The sequence below is a fragment of the Syngnathoides biaculeatus genome, chromosome 3 (assembly GCF_019802595.1).
Source record: "Syngnathoides biaculeatus isolate LvHL_M chromosome 3, ASM1980259v1, whole genome shotgun sequence".
NCBI classification, from domain to species: Eukaryota; Metazoa; Chordata; class Actinopteri; order Syngnathiformes; family Syngnathidae; genus Syngnathoides; species Syngnathoides biaculeatus.
Window position 1 is genome coordinate 36,248,780 of NC_084642.1, and position 20,933 is coordinate 36,269,712.

The 20,933-nt window shown below is 42.2% G+C and overlaps 1 protein-coding gene across 5 annotated transcripts in view; it reads right to left on the reverse strand.

Moving 5' to 3' along the window:
* LOC133498592 (serine/threonine-protein kinase BRSK2-like) overlaps positions 1–20,933 on the reverse strand; it is a 159,876-nt gene that overhangs the window by 21,837 nt on the left and 117,106 nt on the right. For 3 of the 5 annotated variants that reach the window (XM_061815632.1, XM_061815630.1, XM_061815634.1), the window contains 5 exons: positions 10,763–10,794; positions 10,449–10,613; positions 10,204–10,301; positions 5,605–5,758; positions 2,770–2,830 (listed from right to left, as the gene is read on the reverse strand). In XM_061815632.1, coding sequence (XP_061671616.1) covers positions 2,770–2,830; positions 5,605–5,758; positions 10,204–10,301; positions 10,449–10,613; positions 10,763–10,794 — 510 coding nt within the window. The remainder of the gene's footprint in view (positions 1–2,769; positions 2,831–5,604; positions 5,759–10,203; positions 10,302–10,448; positions 10,614–10,762; positions 10,795–20,933) is intronic. The other 2 variants (XM_061815635.1, XM_061815631.1) reach the window with 1 other exon arrangement.

The window sequence follows — 20,933 nt, forward strand, 5'->3', positions numbered from 1 at the left end:
CAATCCCAGCTGACTCTGGACGAGAGGAGGGGTACACCATAAACTGGGTGCCAGTCAATTGCCGGGTGTGTCAAGATTCATACAGTAAACTTCAACCAGGTTTGTAGCATACAATGCCATGAAAAAGTATTTGCGCCCAGTCCTGTTTTTTTTTCCCACATCTGTACACACAAAGGTTTCAAACTCATCCATTCATTTTCTTCACCACTTATCCTCACGAGGGATGCGGGGAGTGCTGGAGCCTATCGCAGCTGACACCCTGAAATGGTTGCCAGGCAATCACAGGGCACATGGAGACAGACAACAGTTGCACTCACAATCACACCCAAAGGCAATTTAGAGTGTCTCATTAATGTTGCATGTTTTTAGGATGTGGGAGGAAACCGGAGTGCCCAGAGAAAACTCACGCATGCACGGGGAGAAGATGCAAACTCCAAACAGGGGGGGCCGGGATCGAACCCGGGACCCCAGAACTGTGAGGCCAATGCTTTAGCAGCTGATCCACTGTGCTGCCAGGACAAATCTATTTAGCTGCTCCATGCTTCAAAATGTGCTTGTTTCATCGTGAGGAGATGTTTTTTTCCAGGATTTTTTTCCAAAAACATTGGCATGCTCAGGGGAAACTTACATTTATTTTTATCTCACTCTGTAACACAGCAGATGCAGTCAGCTGGCATAAAAGCAAAGCAAAATTACTACATAGTTATGTAATTTCAAGTAAAGCTGCATGGTTAGAATTGTTTTTTTTTTTGTAGTCATGGTGTGGTGCAAATTATGGAATAACATGACAATTGAAGTCTATTGTCATCATGCTCATGAAAAGATGAAAATCATAAATGAAAGCTTAAAATTTCTTCCTGAGTCATCAAATTGCACTGATGTCCAACCACTATGAATACACAGCTGCAAACCCATACAAACACCTTCGTCACCACAAAATCATTCTCACTGCCGTTCATTTCGACCTAATCCCACTCCCATATCCAACCCACTGCAGGCTATAAATATGTATCTAGCACACACGGAAAGCTGTATTTGGTCTTTTTATAGTTTAGAATGCTGTTATTTTAGGAAAGAAAAATTTTCTGTCTCGACTAATATTATGTTGTTGACAACATGGACATCAAGATATATTGTGGTCATCAGAAGGGATGTGACGAATATCGTTCGGTATGTTCTGCTTGGGATGATACCCCCTTTTGGACTGTGGATGTTTAGTTTTACGGTTCATTTTGCATTGATGCCACGTTTTGCTGTGTTTGTGCTCCTGCAGATGCAGATGATCCCCTTGGAAGTAAAGTATTTTCCGGACGACAACCCGCAAATTTTTTCTGGCGCCGTGAATCTCTTGGCCTGTTATCCGATGTTGGCTTTTTTGGCTAGTGGCAATGAGTTTAAAAGTACGACAAAAACCTGTTTGAATAAAATGGCTCAAACATGGCTGTTCCCTAAAATGCACGCAGGTTTGGGCATAAACAGAGGATTCTAATGTGGAGAAGAAAAAGGAGACTTGAGTTTTAGCGAGTGTTGAAAAAGAATCTACCTCTATTGACCATAGAAGATGAATCTACCTCAATGTCAGTGAACAGGAGGAGGATGAATAAAAACAATGACTTTTCTGTTATGTGTGAGCTATTTTACTGCTATGTTACAGTCACTGTTGGGAAACAAGGAATGTAAATAAACATTAACCAAGTCTTTCTCTGTGAACATCTAATTTTTACAACGTACTAGTGCATTATATGCGCGGTGTATGGTCCACTGCGGCTCATGTATGGAAAAAAACTAAAAAACTAAAAAAAAAAAAAACAATGCCACACAGAATGACCTCGGCATATTAACCGGTGCACGCTGTCGTCCTGAAAATACGGTAATAGCCAATCACTGTTGTGTATTTACCCACTCACAGTTGTAACGCGAGAGTGGGGGTAAAATATAAAACTTGTACAATGGCATGAAAGGAGGAGTAAAAGCTTTGTAGCAGCACTGCCTCCAATTGATGAATTAAGTTCTGTTTCACCATTGGGTAAAATACCGAGAAAAAACAAGAAGACAAAAAAGACAAGTGTTGACAGAGATTTTACTGCCTACGAGCATTGTTTGAACCTCATCCCAATACATTTGAGGGTTAGCTACTTTACTTTTTTAGCTCGTTATTTCTCCTGTGTTTGTATCTTTCTGTAAGCCTTTCTGGATACAAGACATTCAAGCAAATTAAAAAGCTAACACCACTGAAACAATGATGGATACTTTTGAACACATTTGCTGTGCCACTTAGGATAAAGACAAGAAAATAATCCATCCATTTGGAGTATTTATTGTGAAAGTTTTGGAACCCTTTTCCATAGTCAAAGATGTTTTTGGCTGATTGAAAGAAAATGTTACACACACATCTTTTTGTGCCCTCCTGGGCACAATTCAGCGTTAGACCTCACAACCACTATCACAATGAAAGTGTAACAGTTGGATCGAATCTGAGTCAACTGGTCTTACCTGCAGAGTGGGGTGCAGGCATGAGCCAAGCTTAATCCATCTTTTACACAAGGATTTTATTTTCTATACATTTTTGTATGTTTTCATTTGTTATACTGCACATATTTTATCCTACTGCATAATCAAGTTTATACAATTAGTCAAGGAATAGGAGTCAGTGAGCTGGTGAAGAAAATCTAAAATACACTGCAGAATGTGTGTAAGCATGCGCGCTATGACATAGTAAGTCAGTGAGGCTGCATTGAAGGAGAGTGGCATGGACAGACAGGCGCTTACCCTCGGACTGCTGAGCGGACTGATAGACAGACCGGAGGATGCTCCACTGATCGACCGTGACCTACATGCACATATACAAAAGGGAGAAAATCAGCAGTCATTCATTATTTAATAAAACAAGACACAACCCACATATAAAAGGGTTGAAATCATATAAGATGTAGATATTAAGAAAGGCCAGACACCACAAAATGTTTTTTTTGTTTTTGTTGTACTGCTATGTTAGTAATACAGATTTTTATTCAAGTTGTGAGTCAATTTTTTTTGTATAATATATATGGTTGTATAATATATACGTGCTTACCATTCTCAATATATAACATATTACGGCCTGTCATAATTGCAGTTTTTAGGATGATATATTTTCCCCAAAGCTATCACAAGGAATGATAATATCATTAGTTTTTCATGGCACAGAGGTAATGTCAGGAGAGTATAATAATACAGGTACATCCTTTATAAGAACAATAAACGTTTGATTCTAAGAATATAGAACATTAACATTGTAATGTAGAACAATAGAATATCAAATAAAAATATCAAATTCTTCTTTCTTCTTCTTTTTTTCCTTTCGGCTTGTCCCGTTAGGTGTCGCCACAGCGTGTCATCTTTTTTCATCTTAGCCTATGTCCTGCATCTTTCTCTCTAACCCCAACTGCCATCATGTCTTCCCTCACTACATCCATCAACCTTCTCTTTGGTCTTCCTCTCGCTCTTTTGCCTGGGAGCTCCATCCTCAGCACCCTTCCACCAATATACTCACTCTCTCGCCTCTGAACATGTCCAAACCATCGAAGTCTGCTCTCTCGAATTTTGTCTCTAAAACATCCAACTTTGGCTGTCCCTCTAATGAGCTCATTTCTAATCCTATCCAACCTGCTCACACCAAGCTAGAACCTCAACATCTTCATTTTTGCCACCTTCAGTTCTGCTTTCTGTTGTTTCTTCAGTGCCACCGTCTCTAATCCGTACATCATGGCCGGCCTCACCACTGTTTTATAAACTTTGCCCTTCATCCGAGCAGAGACTCTTCTGTCACATGACACACCAGACACCTTTCGCTGTTCCAACCTGCTTCTTCACTTCCTTACCACACTCACCATTATTCTGGATAGTTTAACCCTAAATATTTGAAGTCGTCCACCCTCGCTATCTCTTCTCCCTGTAGCCTCACTCTTCCTCCTCCACCTTTCTCATTCACGCACATACCTCTATATTCTGTTTTACTTCAGCTAATCTTCATTCCTCTCCTTTCCAGTGCATGTCTCAATCTTTCCAATTGTTCCTCTACCTGATCCCTGCTTTCACTGCATATCACAATATCATCTGCGAACATCATGGTCCAAGGAGATTCCAGTCTAACCTCATCTGTCAGCCTATCCATTACCACTGCAAACAGGAAGGGCCTCAGAGCTGATCCCTGATGCAGTCCCACCTCCACCTTAAATTCTTCTGTCACACCTAAGGCACACCTCACCATTGTTATGCTGCCATCATACATGTCCTGTACTATTCTAACATACTTCTCTGCCACACCAGACTTGTGCATGCAGTACCACAGTTCCTCTCTTTGTACTCTGTCATAGGCTTTCTCTACATCCACAAAGACGCAATGCAGCTCCTTCTGACCTTCTTTGTACTTTTCCACTAGCATCCTCAAGGCAAATAATGCATCTGTGGTACTCTTTCTAGGCATGAAACCATACTGTTGCTCGCAGATACTTACTTCTGTCCTGAGTCTAGCCTCCACTACTCTTTCCCATAACTTAATTGTGTGGCTCATCAACTTTATTCCTCTGTAGTTTCCACATTTCTGAACATCGCCTTTGTTCTTAAAAATGGAGACCAGCACACTTTTCCTCCATTCTTCAGGCATCTTCTCTCCCACTAGTCTTCAACTGTCTTTCCATTTTTCATTCTATTCAGTGCCTTTCTAACTTCCCCGTTACTAATCATTGCCACTTCCCGGGCATTCACGCTTGCCTCTTCTACTCTACCTTCTCTCCCATTTTCTTCATTCATCAACTTCTCAAAGTATTCTTTGCATCTATTTAGCACGCTACTGGCACCAGTCAACACATTTCCATCTCTATCCTTAATCACCCTTACCTGCTGCACATCCTTACCATCTCTATCCCTCTGTCTGGCCAACCTGTAGAGATGCTTTTCTCCTTATTTCGTGTCAAACCTGGTGTACATGTCTTCATGTGCCTCTTGTTTAGCCTTTGCCACCTCTACCTTTCCCCTATGTCGCATCTCAATGTACTCCTTTCACCGTTCCTCAGTCCTCTCAGTGTCCCATTTCTTCTTCGCTAATCTCTTTCCTTGTATGAATCCCTGTATTTTGGGGTTCCACCACCAAGTCTCCTTCTCCCTTTCCTACCAGAATACACACCAAGTACTTTCCTGCCTGTCTCTCTGATCACCTTTGCTGTAGTAGTCCAGTCTTCCGGGAGCTTCTGCTGTCCATCGAGGGCGTGTCTCACCTCTTTCCGAAAGGCCACACAACATTCTTCCTTTCTCAGCTTCCACCACATGGTTCTCTGTTCAAACTTTGTCTTCTTAATCTTCCTACCCACCGCCAGAGTCATCCTCCACTCCACCATCCTATGCTGTCGACCTACATAGCAGAGGTGACTGGGGACACAAGAAATGGAGCAAAGAGGAAGAAGCAGGCCCGAGTGACCCTACTCACAACCAGAGCAGGAATTCAGGCGGATTCCTTGCAAGTAAAACTATGATGTACAGTACTTTTTTCATCCAGGACTAGATAACTTGGACAATGATAACGTTAATTTTTTTTGGGAAAGACTTTGATGTTGCTCACGCTCTTACCTTTGACCATGATTTGCCATGTCGATGGCTCGCCGTACTGGGACAGGGGATCCTCCCTCTGTGACGCTAAGCACCTCCATCGACTTCCTTTCTGGTCTCCGTTTCCCATGACGACTCAGCATGGGGGAGTCCACACGCTTCCTGGGAGGGTCTGCTGAGCAGAATTCTGAGATCAGTGAGTGAATAGGGTGGTACCTGGTTTACATATCTTCTTCACAGTTCCAATGACTCAGGTTGAAATCCGGCCTCGCCTGTGTTCAGTTTGTATGTTCTTCCTGTGGATGGGTTTTCTCTGGGCGCTCTGGTTTCATCCCACATCCCAAAAACATGCCTATGAGGTTAACTGAAGAATGTAATCAAATTGCGATTGTGCATGGTGATTTGTTTCTATGTGGCCCGAGGTAAGCTGTTGACCAGTTCAAAGTGTACGCCATTTCTGGCCCGAAGATAGCTGGGATATGCTCCAGCGAATTCGGTAAATAGTTGATGTATTGGATATCAAGCCACATGAAACACAAAGACTCGTCTATTCTTTGAATAAGACCCACATGTCACTGGATGGCTGTCTCAAATCAACTGAACGCACAAACCAGATACAGATCCCCCTTGTAGAAGCTCAATTTGACAAAGGCTTCACTATGGAAGACCCCTGAACGGCCAGGTGACCTCCAGGTCTACCCATCCAGCCTCAAGGTCTCTGCAGACCAACTTGCTCCAGTCTTCACAAAGATCTTCAACAGACCTCTGTAACTGTGTGAAGTACTATGCTCCTTCAAACGCTCCACCATCATCTCGGTCCCCAAGAAAGGTCTGAATGTCTACAAGCCTGTCGCCTTCAGATCTTCTGTCATAAAGTCCTTTGAAAGACTTGTGCTGGACCATCTCAAGAGCATCAGAGGGCCCATGCAATTTGTCTACCAGGCAAACAGGTCTAAGAATGATGCAGCCAACATGGGACTGCACTTCATCTTAGAATACATCGCCAACGTGCATCCTGTATGTATCTCCAAGTGTCTCCATCTTAATTTCTTGCATGCCATCTGCCAGTGAATTTACGATTTTCTAATGGGCAGGAGACATCAGCTGCCGCTGGGGAACATCACCTCATCTACAGACACCATCACCACCGGGCACCCCAAGTTTGTGTCCTCTCGCCGCTGCTCTTCTCTCTACACGAATTACTGCACCTCAAAAGACCTGGCTACAAAACTCGTGACGTTTTGAGATGACATCACAGTTATCAGCCTCATAAAAGACTGTGACAAGTCTACGTATCGACAGGAAGTGAAGAGGGTGGAGCTTTGGTGTGGTTGACACAACCTGGAGTAGAATCCACTCAAGACTCTAGAGATGATTGTAGACTTCAGGAGGCATCCTGTACCACAGGTGCCCCTCACACTGTCCAACTGGCTTGTGCCAACGGTCGAAAACTTTAGGTTCCTAGGAATTAGTCTCTCGGGACCTGAAGTAGGATCCAAACATCAACTGCATCCTCAAAAATGCCAAGCAGAGGATGTACTTCCTGTGTCTTCTAAGGAAGTATGGCCATGAGAGCTCTTCAGATAGTTCAACACAGGTATCATTGAATAAGTATTATGTACCTGGATCACAGTCTGGTTTGGTACACCCAGAAAAAAAGCACCAACTACGAATGTAAGAGAAAATCAAAACTTCTGAAAGGATTGTCGGCACCCCGACCTACTCTCAATGAAGTGCACACTACACGAATACAGGGGTGTCAAACCAATTTTTGTCAAGGGCCACACTGTAGTTGTGGTTTCCCTCAAAAGACCATTATGAATCTTAAACCCTAAAAATATTTAATTACCTTCCAAAAATAGTTCATATTTACATCAATTTATGAACTATTTTTGGAAACAGAAATCACAGGTAATGAGTTTTTCAACTATTTTTCATGTTTGGTAACGCAAAAATACTCGCAATAGCTCATTATCATTTCCAGTATATGACAATTTGAAATTTTGGTCCAGAGTTACACAAGAACCATGGAAGTTGACAACATAGATTTGCCTTTGTGGGCCACATAAAATCATGTGGCGCCCCAGGCTTTGAGTTTGACACCCGTGAACTAAGATAAGAGCAGGTAAAATCTTCTCAGACCCTCCACATCTTGGTCACAAGCTCTTTCTGCTTCTTCCCTCAGGTAGGCACGACTGAACAATGCAAACCAAAGCTAGCAGACATTCAAAGCGCTTCCTTGTTGCAGCTTCTTAAACAGCTAATTTATGTTTCATTTGCAACAAGCTGTGAGTTTTTTGTCTTGAGTTTGTTGTCACATTCTGCAGCATTTGCACATCTGTTGTTGACACATCCTTGCCACTCTTTCCTGAGTAGCATCTGCAACATTTACGCAATCGACTGAGGAGTATCTGCAACCTTTGCACAATACGCAATCGACTGAGGAGTATCTGCAACCTTTGCACAATCGACAGATTATCACATGACTAGTCACTTTAAACGGCACACATTCCTTGAAGTCTTGGCACCCTTTGCACAATGGTCATTGCAGTAAATTCTAACTGGTCTAAATGTTAGAGGACTCTTCATCTTTCTTGTCAAAAAAAAAAAAGGTACCTGCATTGCCAGATTACTAGCAATCTCAATTGCTTCATGACTGTCTTTTTATTTGTTGTACTCAACGTATGCCATAATACAGTGGCTCCAACTACCAGAGCCAAATTCCTTGTGTATTTTTGACACACGTACTTGGCAAAGTAAAGATGATTTTCATTCTGATGATCCTCACACTGCAACTGGGGGGAGGAAGGGATTAATAACTAGTCAGAGGAATGGAACAGGTCTTCTTTTATTTACCCACAAGTCTGGTCAGCAGTTTAATAAAACAGGCATCTGGTGTTAACTTGGATTCACATCAGTCCTCATTTCTAAAATCTGATCATTCCAGAAGAAACTACAAGTTAGACCCCATGTGACCATCGCTTGTGTTAAACATGGACAATTAAATTACAGAACTCTCATGTCTGCATTTCGAGACAAAAGTGCATGAGTATTCTAAATGTTTAGCTTCATTTTTGTGAATTTTGCGATGAGACAGCTTCTGGAGAAATATACAATTTCTTCAGTTGTGAAGAAAAAGACACGCTGGGACATTTCCCATTTCACTTCAGCTTGAAGTTATGGAACCATTTGCCCAAAAATGCAAATATAAAGAGTGACAGCATGTGATGCACGCATGCTCACATTCGATTGAGTTTTGCGTTTCGTACTTAATATTGTAATAGACGAAAATGTTGACAAAGCCTGCAGATCTGTGAAAAGTAGTACAGATCTTGAATCTAAACAGGTTGCTTTTATCTACTTATTGTAACTTCCATGGTGGTGCTATCACCCACCCTCCGTATTGGGAATGGCCAGTGAGGCACGCGGCGTTCCGTCAAGGCATCAGTTCTCAAACATAATCGAAGCTGACATGTCTGTTTATGAGAATATTCTCACCCAGAAGAAAAAAGAGCACAAACAACAATCCATAGTTGTTTTTCACTTGCAAGCATACACCTGCAACAAGGTGCTTCAGCGGAAAAAGACGCTACAGCAGAGCTGCGGAAGGGAATGGCCAGTTGCTAGTAATGATTTCTCTTGTGTCCAACCTCAAAAATTGATCATTAAAATAAAATTTGCTATTTCTAAAATCTCTAACAATTGTCTTTTTATAGGAAAATGCTTATCCTAGATATAGCTGAGGGAAATGGATGGAGTGACGTTTAAATATTTACTTCTCAAATAAATATTTTGGCCACAAATGGGTTTTGATCTTTGGTTTCATTATAGAATACAGGAGTGTCCTATTTTTTTCAATGATGACGTTTTGAACTAAGAGAGTGTTGAAACAAGAGCAATGTGAAAAAATTATGATGCCTGTCTAAGAAAAGTTAATAGTGTGCAGTTAGGGTTTTAACAGTGTTGAAACATCATAGAAAGGAAAAAAACACTAAACAAAAAAAGAAATACAAAACTGTAAATGGACAAAAAAAAAAACAACATGCACTGTAAATGAAAAAAACAGGCTGTAAATGAAAAAAAATCCTGTAAGGAAAAAAAAAGGTACTGGGTAATGAACGAAAATATATATAAAAGATGAAAAAAAAAATCTATTCACTTCACTTAATGCCGATATGGTTTGGAACGTAACCCTCGTGTTAAACAAACGAACAATGCATCCTGTTCTGTTGCATATGCTTCTCTTTCATTCTATAAGAAAGTCCTGTAATTGTCGCCAAACTTCCCTGGAGTTGTTTAGTTGTACCACTCGCCCATTACACTTAAAAGGCTAGACACCCGGGTGCCCAAGGTGACTCCTTAACCTATAATGGCGTTTATCTTTAACATCCAATTTACCCTACACAAAATTTTATGAAAGCTTGATTGTTGACACATCTTCAAAATGTAAAGAAACTACATTAGATGAGATGTTAACAAACAGAAACCAATTTCCTGGATAAAACCAACAATGAGACAGTGATGACACTGGATGAATTTTCAAAGATCATTCTAAATCTAAGTCACTATCTTCTGTGGACCATGAATGTCGTACCTCTGTTTCGGTTCGGATGAACCTACCAATGTCATTCCGTGGAGGAAGGTTCTGGTCCTCGTGACTTGGATATCTTTCCTTGCGGTCAAGCAGAAGGAAGTATATCATTTTTTCCTGATTGTCACTAAGGAGAAAGGAAAGGCAAAGAGCTAAGGGCATCCTGATACAACAGTGGGTCCACCAACACTAAAAATATAAGAACAGTGGAACCTGTTACTGCTGCATCATTTATTCCTACACCAAGCAGGTTGTCTGTCTACTTCTCACTCACTCATCAGAGAGAAGGTCTTTGGTCAGCTTGTCCTTATCCCTGAAGCAGCCCAGAGAGTGCATACTCTCCAGGACATCTGGGTCGATCTCTTCTGCTGTAGCCAGCATCCTGATGGCTACTTTTCTGGGGAGGGGCTGTTCAGGCTCAGGCTCATTCTTTCCAGCTCTGCAGCACAACACATGCAACTCATTCACTGGAGCCAAAAACTACAGTAAATGACTTGGGAACTAATATTAAAAGTAACACATCTGGAGATACACAACCTAGATAAATATTAAATGTTCATTAGATTTTGGCAAGGTTGGTTGACTTACAGGTACCATGTATGCTTCTGGATCTGCTCTAACTGCAACACAAGAAAGAAAACAAAGATGAAAGTTAGAGCTTTTTTAAAATAATTAATTGAAATGACTCAAGTTTTTGTTTCCATATAATGGAATTATAGTATCCAATGACTTACTTGATGATTTACTCTAATAATCTAAATTATTAGCATTACACAACATCAGAAGCTGTCCAGTGTAGTTATTATTATTATTAGTAGTAGTATTATGTGGGTGGCATTGGATTGAGTGTAACAGAAAGCCCTGATCCGGCGATTCACTGATTTATAGAGGTAACCTGGGATGAGCACATGTCGTTGTCGTGTCCATGGGCAAGGCAGTTAATGCCTGGATTGTCACTATACAAGACAAATTTAGTCTTTCAAGATAGTACTATGTCAAACTACTGCCACAAGATCTTGCCGTATCTTTGCCAGGCAGCGGCAACATTACACGACATTTATTCCGATGGCACCGTACCCCGACTTTTACGATCACTGGGCTTTATCTTGTCAAAAACACTGTCGGAGAGGTGTAACCAGAAAACATGTCACCAGTGAATGCACAAGTTACTATGTCAATTCTAACAATAGATCGCGGCAATATATTGTATTGTGTTGAGAACAACAAAAAGAACAAAAAGTATGGTATCGACACCGGTGCTTGGTATGTAAACAAGCCAGCGTTCTGTTAAATCATGCTGTAAAGCTTCTGTATACATTAACAATAAATTTTGATAGTTGTGGTAAGAGGTGTGAACTCGAGTCAGATGACAAGGACAGGAGTCACAAATTTGATGATTTTGACTCGACAAAATGTCCCAAGATTTTCACCTCCACTGGGACCTGATAAAGAAGAACATACACATACAACACATACAAAGTAATGGTTTATTAAAGATGAAACAGTGCAAGATACATCAACAATAAATGTGGAGGTTACATCAGGTAAGGATTCCACGAAGTATCATACAGGACACAGAAACAACAATACCCATAAAATTCAAGGGGTTTTGACAATAAGCTTAAGTACATTTTCAGGTGCTTTGTACTTTTCAAAGTATTTATTGCTCGGAAGACTTTTATTCCGTTACATTTTCAACATAAATAAAGGTTATTTCTACTTGTTACATTTTCCAAGAAGGTTAATTACTTTATTAATCCAGCATTTTATATGTTTTATGTGCGTGTGTGTGGTGTGACAGTATCAGTAATGCATGTAATCTGTTTGGGGAAATTGAGAGATGCAGAAGAAGACACGCATGGTACGGAGCCCCGTGAGTGGCCCTTAGAGTGAAAAAAAAAAACAGAGAAGCAATTGTTAATTCATGATGATGAAATACTAATTTGTGGGAATTATTACATTATTTTGTGGCCACGATTTAGCAGGTTTTTTTTTTTTCTTAAATGGCCAGTCAGGGGCTCCGTAGGGATTTGTGTGTGCTTGCAAGAGTGCCGTTAATCCAACCACACCACTGATCCAAAGAAAAAAGATGGAGAGCGCATACATAGCGGTGTCTCGATTGGTTGAAGCCAGTTGACCGCCATCTTGGTACTCCCAAAACGTGTGGAGTACATGGTTTACGGAAGGGCGCTCAATGCGTCGATCGCGAGGCAGTTTTGGTCGATCGCAATGGCGTGCCGAAAAAAAAAAGACATCAGCCGTATTTTTTTTTTTAACTGGAGCTCACCGCACATGTGCAAACAACAACAGTACAGGAAAACACGCTGTCAGTGAGTTCCCCCTATTTTAAGCTTTCGCTTAAGAAATCTTAAAGTGGGACTGTCATCCTATACATTCTAAAATAGATATTGTAATGAAAAATACATATAACAGTGTTCACTTCAATAACTATACGAAAAAAAACTGAGTGGAGAGCGCGTCATCCATGCAAAAAGTTGCGCAATTGAGTGTCCCTCGACATCCAAATGGTCGCCATATTATTCGCGTCCTCTGTCCTTGACGTCATCGCCACTTCCGTCGTTGAAACGCGCAGTGCCTGCTACTATGGAAGCCGAACAACAGAGATATTCGCATTTTTCCGACTTCCCTTCTGACACCGAAGCTCTTTTCGAAAAGGACAACATCACACAACTGAGTGAAGTTACCGGGGCAATATTACATTATTGTTTCGAGCCCTCAGGACAATATTATACTATTGTTTCAAGCCATATTCAGATGATATCCAATAACGGCCAAACCGCATCCCGCCCGATCAACTTTTGCGGGAGACATGAGCCATCGCGGCTCATCGCAGCCGGCCGGTGTGTCTTATGACAGGGCCGAGCGGTGCTGCTTTAGGGGGGTGCTCACAGTCGAGCCGGGGCGCTTTATGCGCGCACGCGACTGACTAATGCATTCTCGGCTGAGTTCTTCAGAGCCGCCCCGTCGCAAAGCTCGACGCGGTGGCATATAAGGAGGAGGTGGAGCCGAGCTATGCTGCTTTTAGGGGTATGTTCAAAGTCACCGCAGTACGCGATGAACACTATCGAGATGAGGCTCAGTGAGACATTGTTGGCTGGGCGACGCGCACATCGACACATTTCATATGCAGATCTTTTGTTACGTTATGAGAGACCGGTTATGTGGTCCGCCCCAAACTATTATTTTTTTTTTTGTAGCTGCATACACACCTACCTGTTATTTGGAACCCACAAAGGTCTTGTCCTCTGCACCCATGCAATCCATTTTTCACAACGAACAGGGTCTCTTTCAAACTTATGAACGGTAAATCCATTCTCCCGAGTGTTCAAGCAATGTCCAGAAATGCAATGCGCTGGCATTTTGGCTAACACGAAGGAACAACGAGCTACCTTCCCGGAGGTAAAACTAATGGAAACAAACGAGTCCACGAGGGGGCGCCGCTGTCCTTTACGTCACTTCCTGCTTCTTCTCAAAATCAAATCCCTGAGAGGATTTTCATGGCAGGAGTTACAAAAAGCTGCACACGTCAAAATCATGTTTTGTGGTGAAAAAACACATGGGATCATATTGGCTGTTTTCATTAATAATATACAAAAAATCATCTGTTTGACGACATTGGACCTTTAACAAACATGAGTTTGGATGCTGCAGTAAAGAAGACAAAAACGGATCACTTTTTCATTAAGGGTGCTGAGGATGGAGCTGCCAGGCAAAAGAGCGAGAGGAAGACCAAAGAAAAGGTTGATGATGTTGTGAGGGAGGACATGAGGACAGTGGGTGTTAGAGAGGAGGATGCACGAGATAGGCTTAAATGGAAAAAGATGACACACTGTGGCAACCCCTAACGGGACAAGCCAGAAGAAAAAAGAAGAAAAAGAAGAGTTTCCAGAGTTCTGAACATTGCCTCGGTTCTTAAAAATGTGGACTAGCACACTTTTCCGCCATTCTTCTGGCATCTTCTCTCCTGCTAGTATTCTATTGAATAAGTTGGTCAACAACTCCATAGCCACCTCACCAAATTGCTTCCATACCTATACTGGTATGTCATCAGGACCAACTGTCTTTCCATTTTTCATTCTATTCAGTGCCTTTCTAACTTCCCCCTTACTAATCATTGCCACTTTCAGGGCATTCACGCTTGCCTCTTCTACTCTACCTTCTCTCCCATTTTCTTCATTCATTAAGTACTCTTTCCATCTACTAAGCACACTACTGGCACCAGTCAACATATTCCATCGCTATCCTTAATCACCTTTTGATGTACATCCTTCCCATCTCTATTCCTCTGTCTGGCCACCTGAAGAGATCATTTTCTCCTTCCTTCGTATTCAACCTGGTGTACATTTTATCATACGCCTCTTGTTTAGCCTTTGCCACCCCTCCTTTGCCCTACGACGCATCTCAAAATATTTCTTACTTTTCCCACTTTTACTTCGCTAATCGCTTTCCTTTGATGACTTCCTGTATTTTGGGGTTCCAAGACCAAGTCTCCTTCTCCGCTTTCCTACCAAAAGACACCCTAAGCACTCTCCTTCCTGCCTCTCTGAATACCTTGGCAGTAGTATTCCAGTCTTCTGGGAGCTCTTCCTGACCATCTAGAGCTTGTCTCACATCTTTCCGAAAAGCCACACAACATTCTTCCTTTCTCAACTTCCACCACCTGATTCTCTGCTCTACCTTTTGTCTTCTTAATCTCCCTACCCGGTACCAGAGTCATCCTAAACATCACCATCCTATGCTGTTGAGCCACACTCTCCCCCACCACTACCTTACAATCGGTAACCTAATTTAGATTACACCATCTGCACAAAATATAATGCACCTGCGTGCTTCTACCTCCACTCTTGTAGGCCACTCTATGTTTCTGTCTCTTCTGGAAATAAGTGTTCACCACTGCCAATTCCATCCTTTTTGCGAAGTCCACCACTATCTGCCCCTAAAAGTTCCTTTGCTGAATGCCGTACTTACCCATCACTTGTTTATCACCCCTGTTTCCTTCGCCAACATGTCCAGTAAATCTGCACCAATCACAACACTCTCTCTCCTCTCTCTCTCTCTCTCTCTCTCTCTCTCTCTCTCTCTCTCTCTCTCTCTCTCTCCTCTCTCTCTCTCTCTCTCTCTCTCTCTCTCTCTCTCTCTCTCTGGGATGCTCCTGACTACTTCGTCTAGTTCCTTAAAGTATACACAATACGCTCAATTTCCACTTTCATCATCATTACTCGATCTGATACTCTTTTCACCTGGAAGACATTCTTAGCCAGCTCTTCTTTTAAAATAACCCCCACTCCATTTCTCTTCCCATCTACTCCATGATAAATTAATTTAAACCCTGTACCTAAACTTCTAGCATTTTTCCCTTTCCACTTGCCCCCTTGGATGCACAATATATCAACCTTTCTCCTAATCATCATGTCAGCTATTTCCTGAGCGTTTCCTTTTCATAGTCACAACATTCAAAGTCCCGACACACAGTTGTATGGTCTGTGCATTTCTCTTCTTCTGTCGACTAAGCTGCTTTCCTCCTCTTTTTTGTCTTCGGACCTACATGATATGAATTTCTACCTACGCCTTGCAGATTAACATTTCCGGGGGTGGGCGTAGGAAGCCCGGGCCACGACCTAACCGTTATGGAATTGTATGTGTATGAACTGTATGATGAACGCTCATACAGTGAAGAAAATAATTATTTGAACACCATGCTATATTGCAATTTCTCCCACTTAGAAATCATGCAGTGGTCTGAAATTTTCGTCGTAGGTGCATGTCCACTGTGAGAGAGATAATTTAAAAAGAAAAATCCAGAAATCACAATGGATGTTTTTTCAAAAGATTTATTCTATGTGATACGGCTGCAAATAAGCATTTGAACATCTGAGAAATACAGTGTTAATATTTGGTACAGTAGCCTTTGTTTGCAACCACAGAAGTCAAATGTTTTCTGTAGTTGTTCACCAGGTTTGGACACACTGCAGGAGGGATTTTGGCCCACTCCTCCACACAGATCTTCTCTAGATCAGACAGGTTTCTGGGCTGTCACTGAGAAACATGAAGTTTCAGTTCCCTCCAAATATTTTCTATTTGGTTTAGGCCACGCCAGAACCTTGATATGCTTCTTACGGTGCCACTTCATGGTTTTCCTGGCTGCGTGCGTTGGGTCATTGTCATGTTGAAAGACCCAGCCACAACTCATCTTCAATGCTCTGACTGAAGGAAAGAGGTCGTTCCCCAAAATCTCACAATAGATGGCCGTGGTAATCCTCTCCTTAATACAGTGCAGTCCTCCTGTCCCATGTGCAGGAAAAACACCCCCAAATCATGGTGCTATCACCCCCATGCTTCACAGTAAGGATGGTGTTCTTGGGATGGAACTCATCATTCGTCTTCCTCCAAACACGGTTAGTGGAACTATGACCAAAAAGTTCCATTTTGATCTCATCTGACCATAAAACCTTCTCCCATGACTCCTCCGTATCATCCAAATGGTAATTGGAAAACGGGCCTTGACATGTGCTGCTTTAAGCAGGGGAACCTTTCGTGCCGTGCATGATTTCAAACCATGACGTCTTGGTGTATTACCAACAGTCACCTTGGAAACGATGGTCCAAGCTCTTTTCAGGTCATTGACCAAGTCCTGTCGTGTAGTCCTGGGTTGATTCCTCCCCTTTCTAAGGATCAATGAGACCCCACGAAGTGATATCTTGCATGGGTTTCCATTCCAATTAGATTGACCGTCATGTTTAGCTTCTTCCATTTTCTTATGATTGCTCCAACAGTAGATCTTTTTCACCGAGATACTTGGCAATTTCTCCGTACCCCTTTCCAGCCGTGTGGAGTTGTACAATTTTGTCTCTGGTGTCTTTGGACAGCTCTTTGGTCTTGGCCATATGACAAGTTTGAGTCTTACTGATTGTATTGGGTGGACAGGTGTCTGTATGCAGCTAAAAACCTCACACAGGTGCATCTGATTCTGGATAAAACATGGGATGGAGGTGGACTTTTAAAGCCGCACTAACAGGTCTTTGAGGGTCAGAATTCTAGCTGATAGACAGGTGTTCAAACCCTTATTCGCAGCTGTATCACACAAATAAATTGTTAAAAAAATCATACATTGGGATTTTCTGGATTTCTTTTAGATGATCTCTCTTACAGTGGACATGCATATATGATGAAAATTTCAGACCCCTCCATGATTTCTAAGTGGGAGATATTGCAATATACCAGGGTGTTCAACTACTCATTTTCTTCACTGTATATGTTTGGCACAGTTTTACGCCAGATGCCCTTCCTGCGCAACCCTCTGCATTTATCCGGGCTTGGTACCGGCCGACAGGTAGCACAATATTGTGCTGCCCAACGGGCTGCAGATACCTCTTATGTAAACCAAAACACCAGAAAGTGTTAGTGTTCAAAAACGGTCCATCAAACCTTAGGAAACACTTACAAATAAGTCCAGCTATGCGATAGCACAACTTTAGTGAGTAAAGTTAATAAAAATAATAATAATATTAAAAGACTTAAAAAAGATTAAAAGAAGATAAATGGGAAAAGAAAATGGATGGAAGGAATAATAATAATAAAAGACTGCTCAAAGATAAGCACTCGATAAAGCACAAGGCTAAGGCTAAATTAGCTACATTTCATCAGACTATGTTGTAAATTCGCTCATTTTAACATTTGCCAGTCAGTTTGGGTTGTTTGCCCGAACATTTGCAGTTAAACAGCCCTAATGCATGCCTCCTCACCTTCACGATAGACTATCGTGCAACTGTTAAATTTAAAAAAAGATAAACAGTATCATTACCAGCTGAAATGTCATAAACCTGTCTAATTGTCTTTCTTTTCATTTCATGAATTGAGAAGTCAAGTTTTTATTTTGTCCTGAATCTTATTTATCAAAACCATTACACGGACACCAAGAAACTACTTCTGGTGTTCATTGAGAACCAGATTGAAATTATTTTGTGGACCTCTAGTTGTACACAATCCTAATATTCTAGGACCAAAGCAAGGCTCGCGCTCACTTGAATTTGTAACATCTGATTTACAATGACCCGTACATTCGTCTCTCTACAAAAAAAAAAAACAATAAACACTTGGAGAGATTTACTAAGCTAGTCACACAGAAGAGGAAGGATGTTGAAGATTCAAAGAACAAACAGGACCCAAGTAGCTGAAGCTGTGGGATACACAAAAAGGTGTGGATGAACATCTGGTTGATTTTGTTCTTAATGGCCTGCACCCATTGAGCATCATAGAAGAGCCTGGTTTTCAACGTCTCGTAAAATACCTTTAACCCAATGCAATTTTAATGGCTTGCAATACCTTGAAGAACAAAATTTACAAAGCAACTATTGAGATGAAAAATAACCTCAAGGCAGTGATGGACATTGTGGAGTTCATTGGGAACGCCACTGCTGGACACCAAACAGAAAAGGCTTCATCAGTGTCACAGCCCACTGGATAGAAACTACAAATCTGGAGCAGTGCTCTGCTGCAGTAGCTTGCAAGCAACTGAAAGGACCTCATGACTTCACTTCACTTGCAGATGCTCTGACTAAAATCCATACAGGTATGTAGGCTGTTACTAGATATATTTTATTTGAGTACAGTCCAGTTTAAACATATGGACTTTGTGTCTAATGAGCATTTATTCATTACCTTGCCTTTAACTTAAATTTATGCAAGTATATATGTGCCACAAGTATTTGAATTTGAAATGCCACAGAAAACAGGATTTGAATTTGAAATAGAACGTGATCACATTTTCAATAGTTGTATTTCAGTGTAACTTTTCAATGTTAAAGGTCAAGTGTCATGGAATGGATGATTTTTAGTATATTAATGAAAAAAGGTCAGCCAATATGGGACCATGCGTTTTTTCACCTCAAAACATGATTTTGACGTATACAACTTTTTGTAACTCCAGGCATGAAAATCCTCTCGAGGGATTTGCTTTCGAGAAGAAGCAAAAAGTGACGTAAAGGACAGCGAAACCCCCAAGTGGACTCATTTGTTTCCATTGGTTTTACATCCGGGAAGGTAGCTCGTTGTTCCTTCGTGTTAGCCAAAATGCCGGCTCATTGCATTGCTGGACATTGCTTGAACACTCGGGAGAATGGATTTACCCTTCATAACTTTGAAAGAGACCTGGTTCGTTGTGAAAAATGGATTGCACGGGTGCAGAGGACGAGAGCTTTGTGGGTTTCAAATCACAGGTAAGTGTGTATTCAGCTACTAAAAAAATGATAGGTTGGGGCGGCCCACGTAATTGGTCTCTCATAACGTAACAAAAGATCTGTGTATGAAATATGTCGATGTTACAGTTTAAAATGTGGAATAAAGTTGACCGATAAGAACTGACCTATGAGCATGATTTGTGAGACTGTCTCGACCCATCGATATGGAGGGAGGACCCAAATGCAGGACTCCGGAGATGCAAAGGTAGTTCGGGAAAAGTGTTTATTCGGTCCAAAGTCGGGGATCATGGCAGACAGTCAAATGGGGCAACGGTAACCAGGACATCGGGCGTAGAGAGCAGGTCCGCGGGCAGGCAGGGGTCGGTACATGGAAGATCAATCAGAGAAGGCAGGAATATCAAAGATGTCAAGCTTATGGGGTCGGTCGGAGGACAGGCGTAGGTCAGTACTGTCATGATCCTGCCGCTCCAGCCCGGGCTGTGCGGGTGTCCGCGCGGTTGCCCTGATTGGGAGGTGCACACCTGCGCCTCATGCAGCCTGATTATGCTGTGTATTTATATCACCCCAATGACGACTGGGCCCCGCCAGTTCGTTGATCTTCATGTCCCGTTCGTGTGCTCCGGTATCCCTGATCGTCAACCTGTGTGTACCGACCTTTGCCTGTTCTCCGACCAACCTTGTAAGCCTGACTCCTTCGCTACTTCTGCCTGCTTTGATTGTTCCTCTGTGTACCAATTCCTGCCTGCCCGCTCACCTGCTCTCTTCGCCCGACTTCCCAACTACCGCTGCTGCACCGGACTGCCTGCTCGATCCCCGACCTCGGCATATAATAAACGTTTCTCCTTGAACTACCTTGCATCGTCCGAGTCCTGCATTTGGGTCCTACCCCTGCTCCGATGGGACGTGACAAGTACACCAGGGTTGACGATCAAGAGTACGGGAATGAAGGAACGGGGCATGAGTTGTGATGATCTGGCGAAGACCAGTCGTCCCCTGGGTCCTATAAATACCGGGGTTAATCAGCCAGGATGAGGCGCAGGTGTGCACCTCCTAATCAGTGCTGGGACCCGGCCAGCCAGGGCTGGACCAGCAGTTGAGCCAAACCTTGAGTAAAATTTATTGTTTAGATGTGTAAGCCTTGAACACATCACACATTAAGCCTACAATTCAAAAGCAGAAAGTGCTGGAGCCAATCCCAGCTGTCAAGGGGCAGGAGGGTAAACCCTGAACTGGTTACCAGCCATTCGTAGGGTATTGGGACAGAGAACGGTCGCACTCACAATCACACCTAAGGGCAATTTAGAGTGTTCAATTAATGTTGCATGCTTTTGGAGTGTGGGAGGAAACCAGAGCACCCGGAGAAAACTCACGCAGGCATGGGGAGGACATGCAAACTCCACAAAGGGGGGGGCCAGGATTTCAACACCGGTCCTCAGAACCGTGAGGCAACGCTTCACAGCTGCTTCATTATTATTCATTATTGTATTAGCAACGTGCAATAAAAATGCTTCTTACTTTAAAAAATACTTTTGAGTATATTT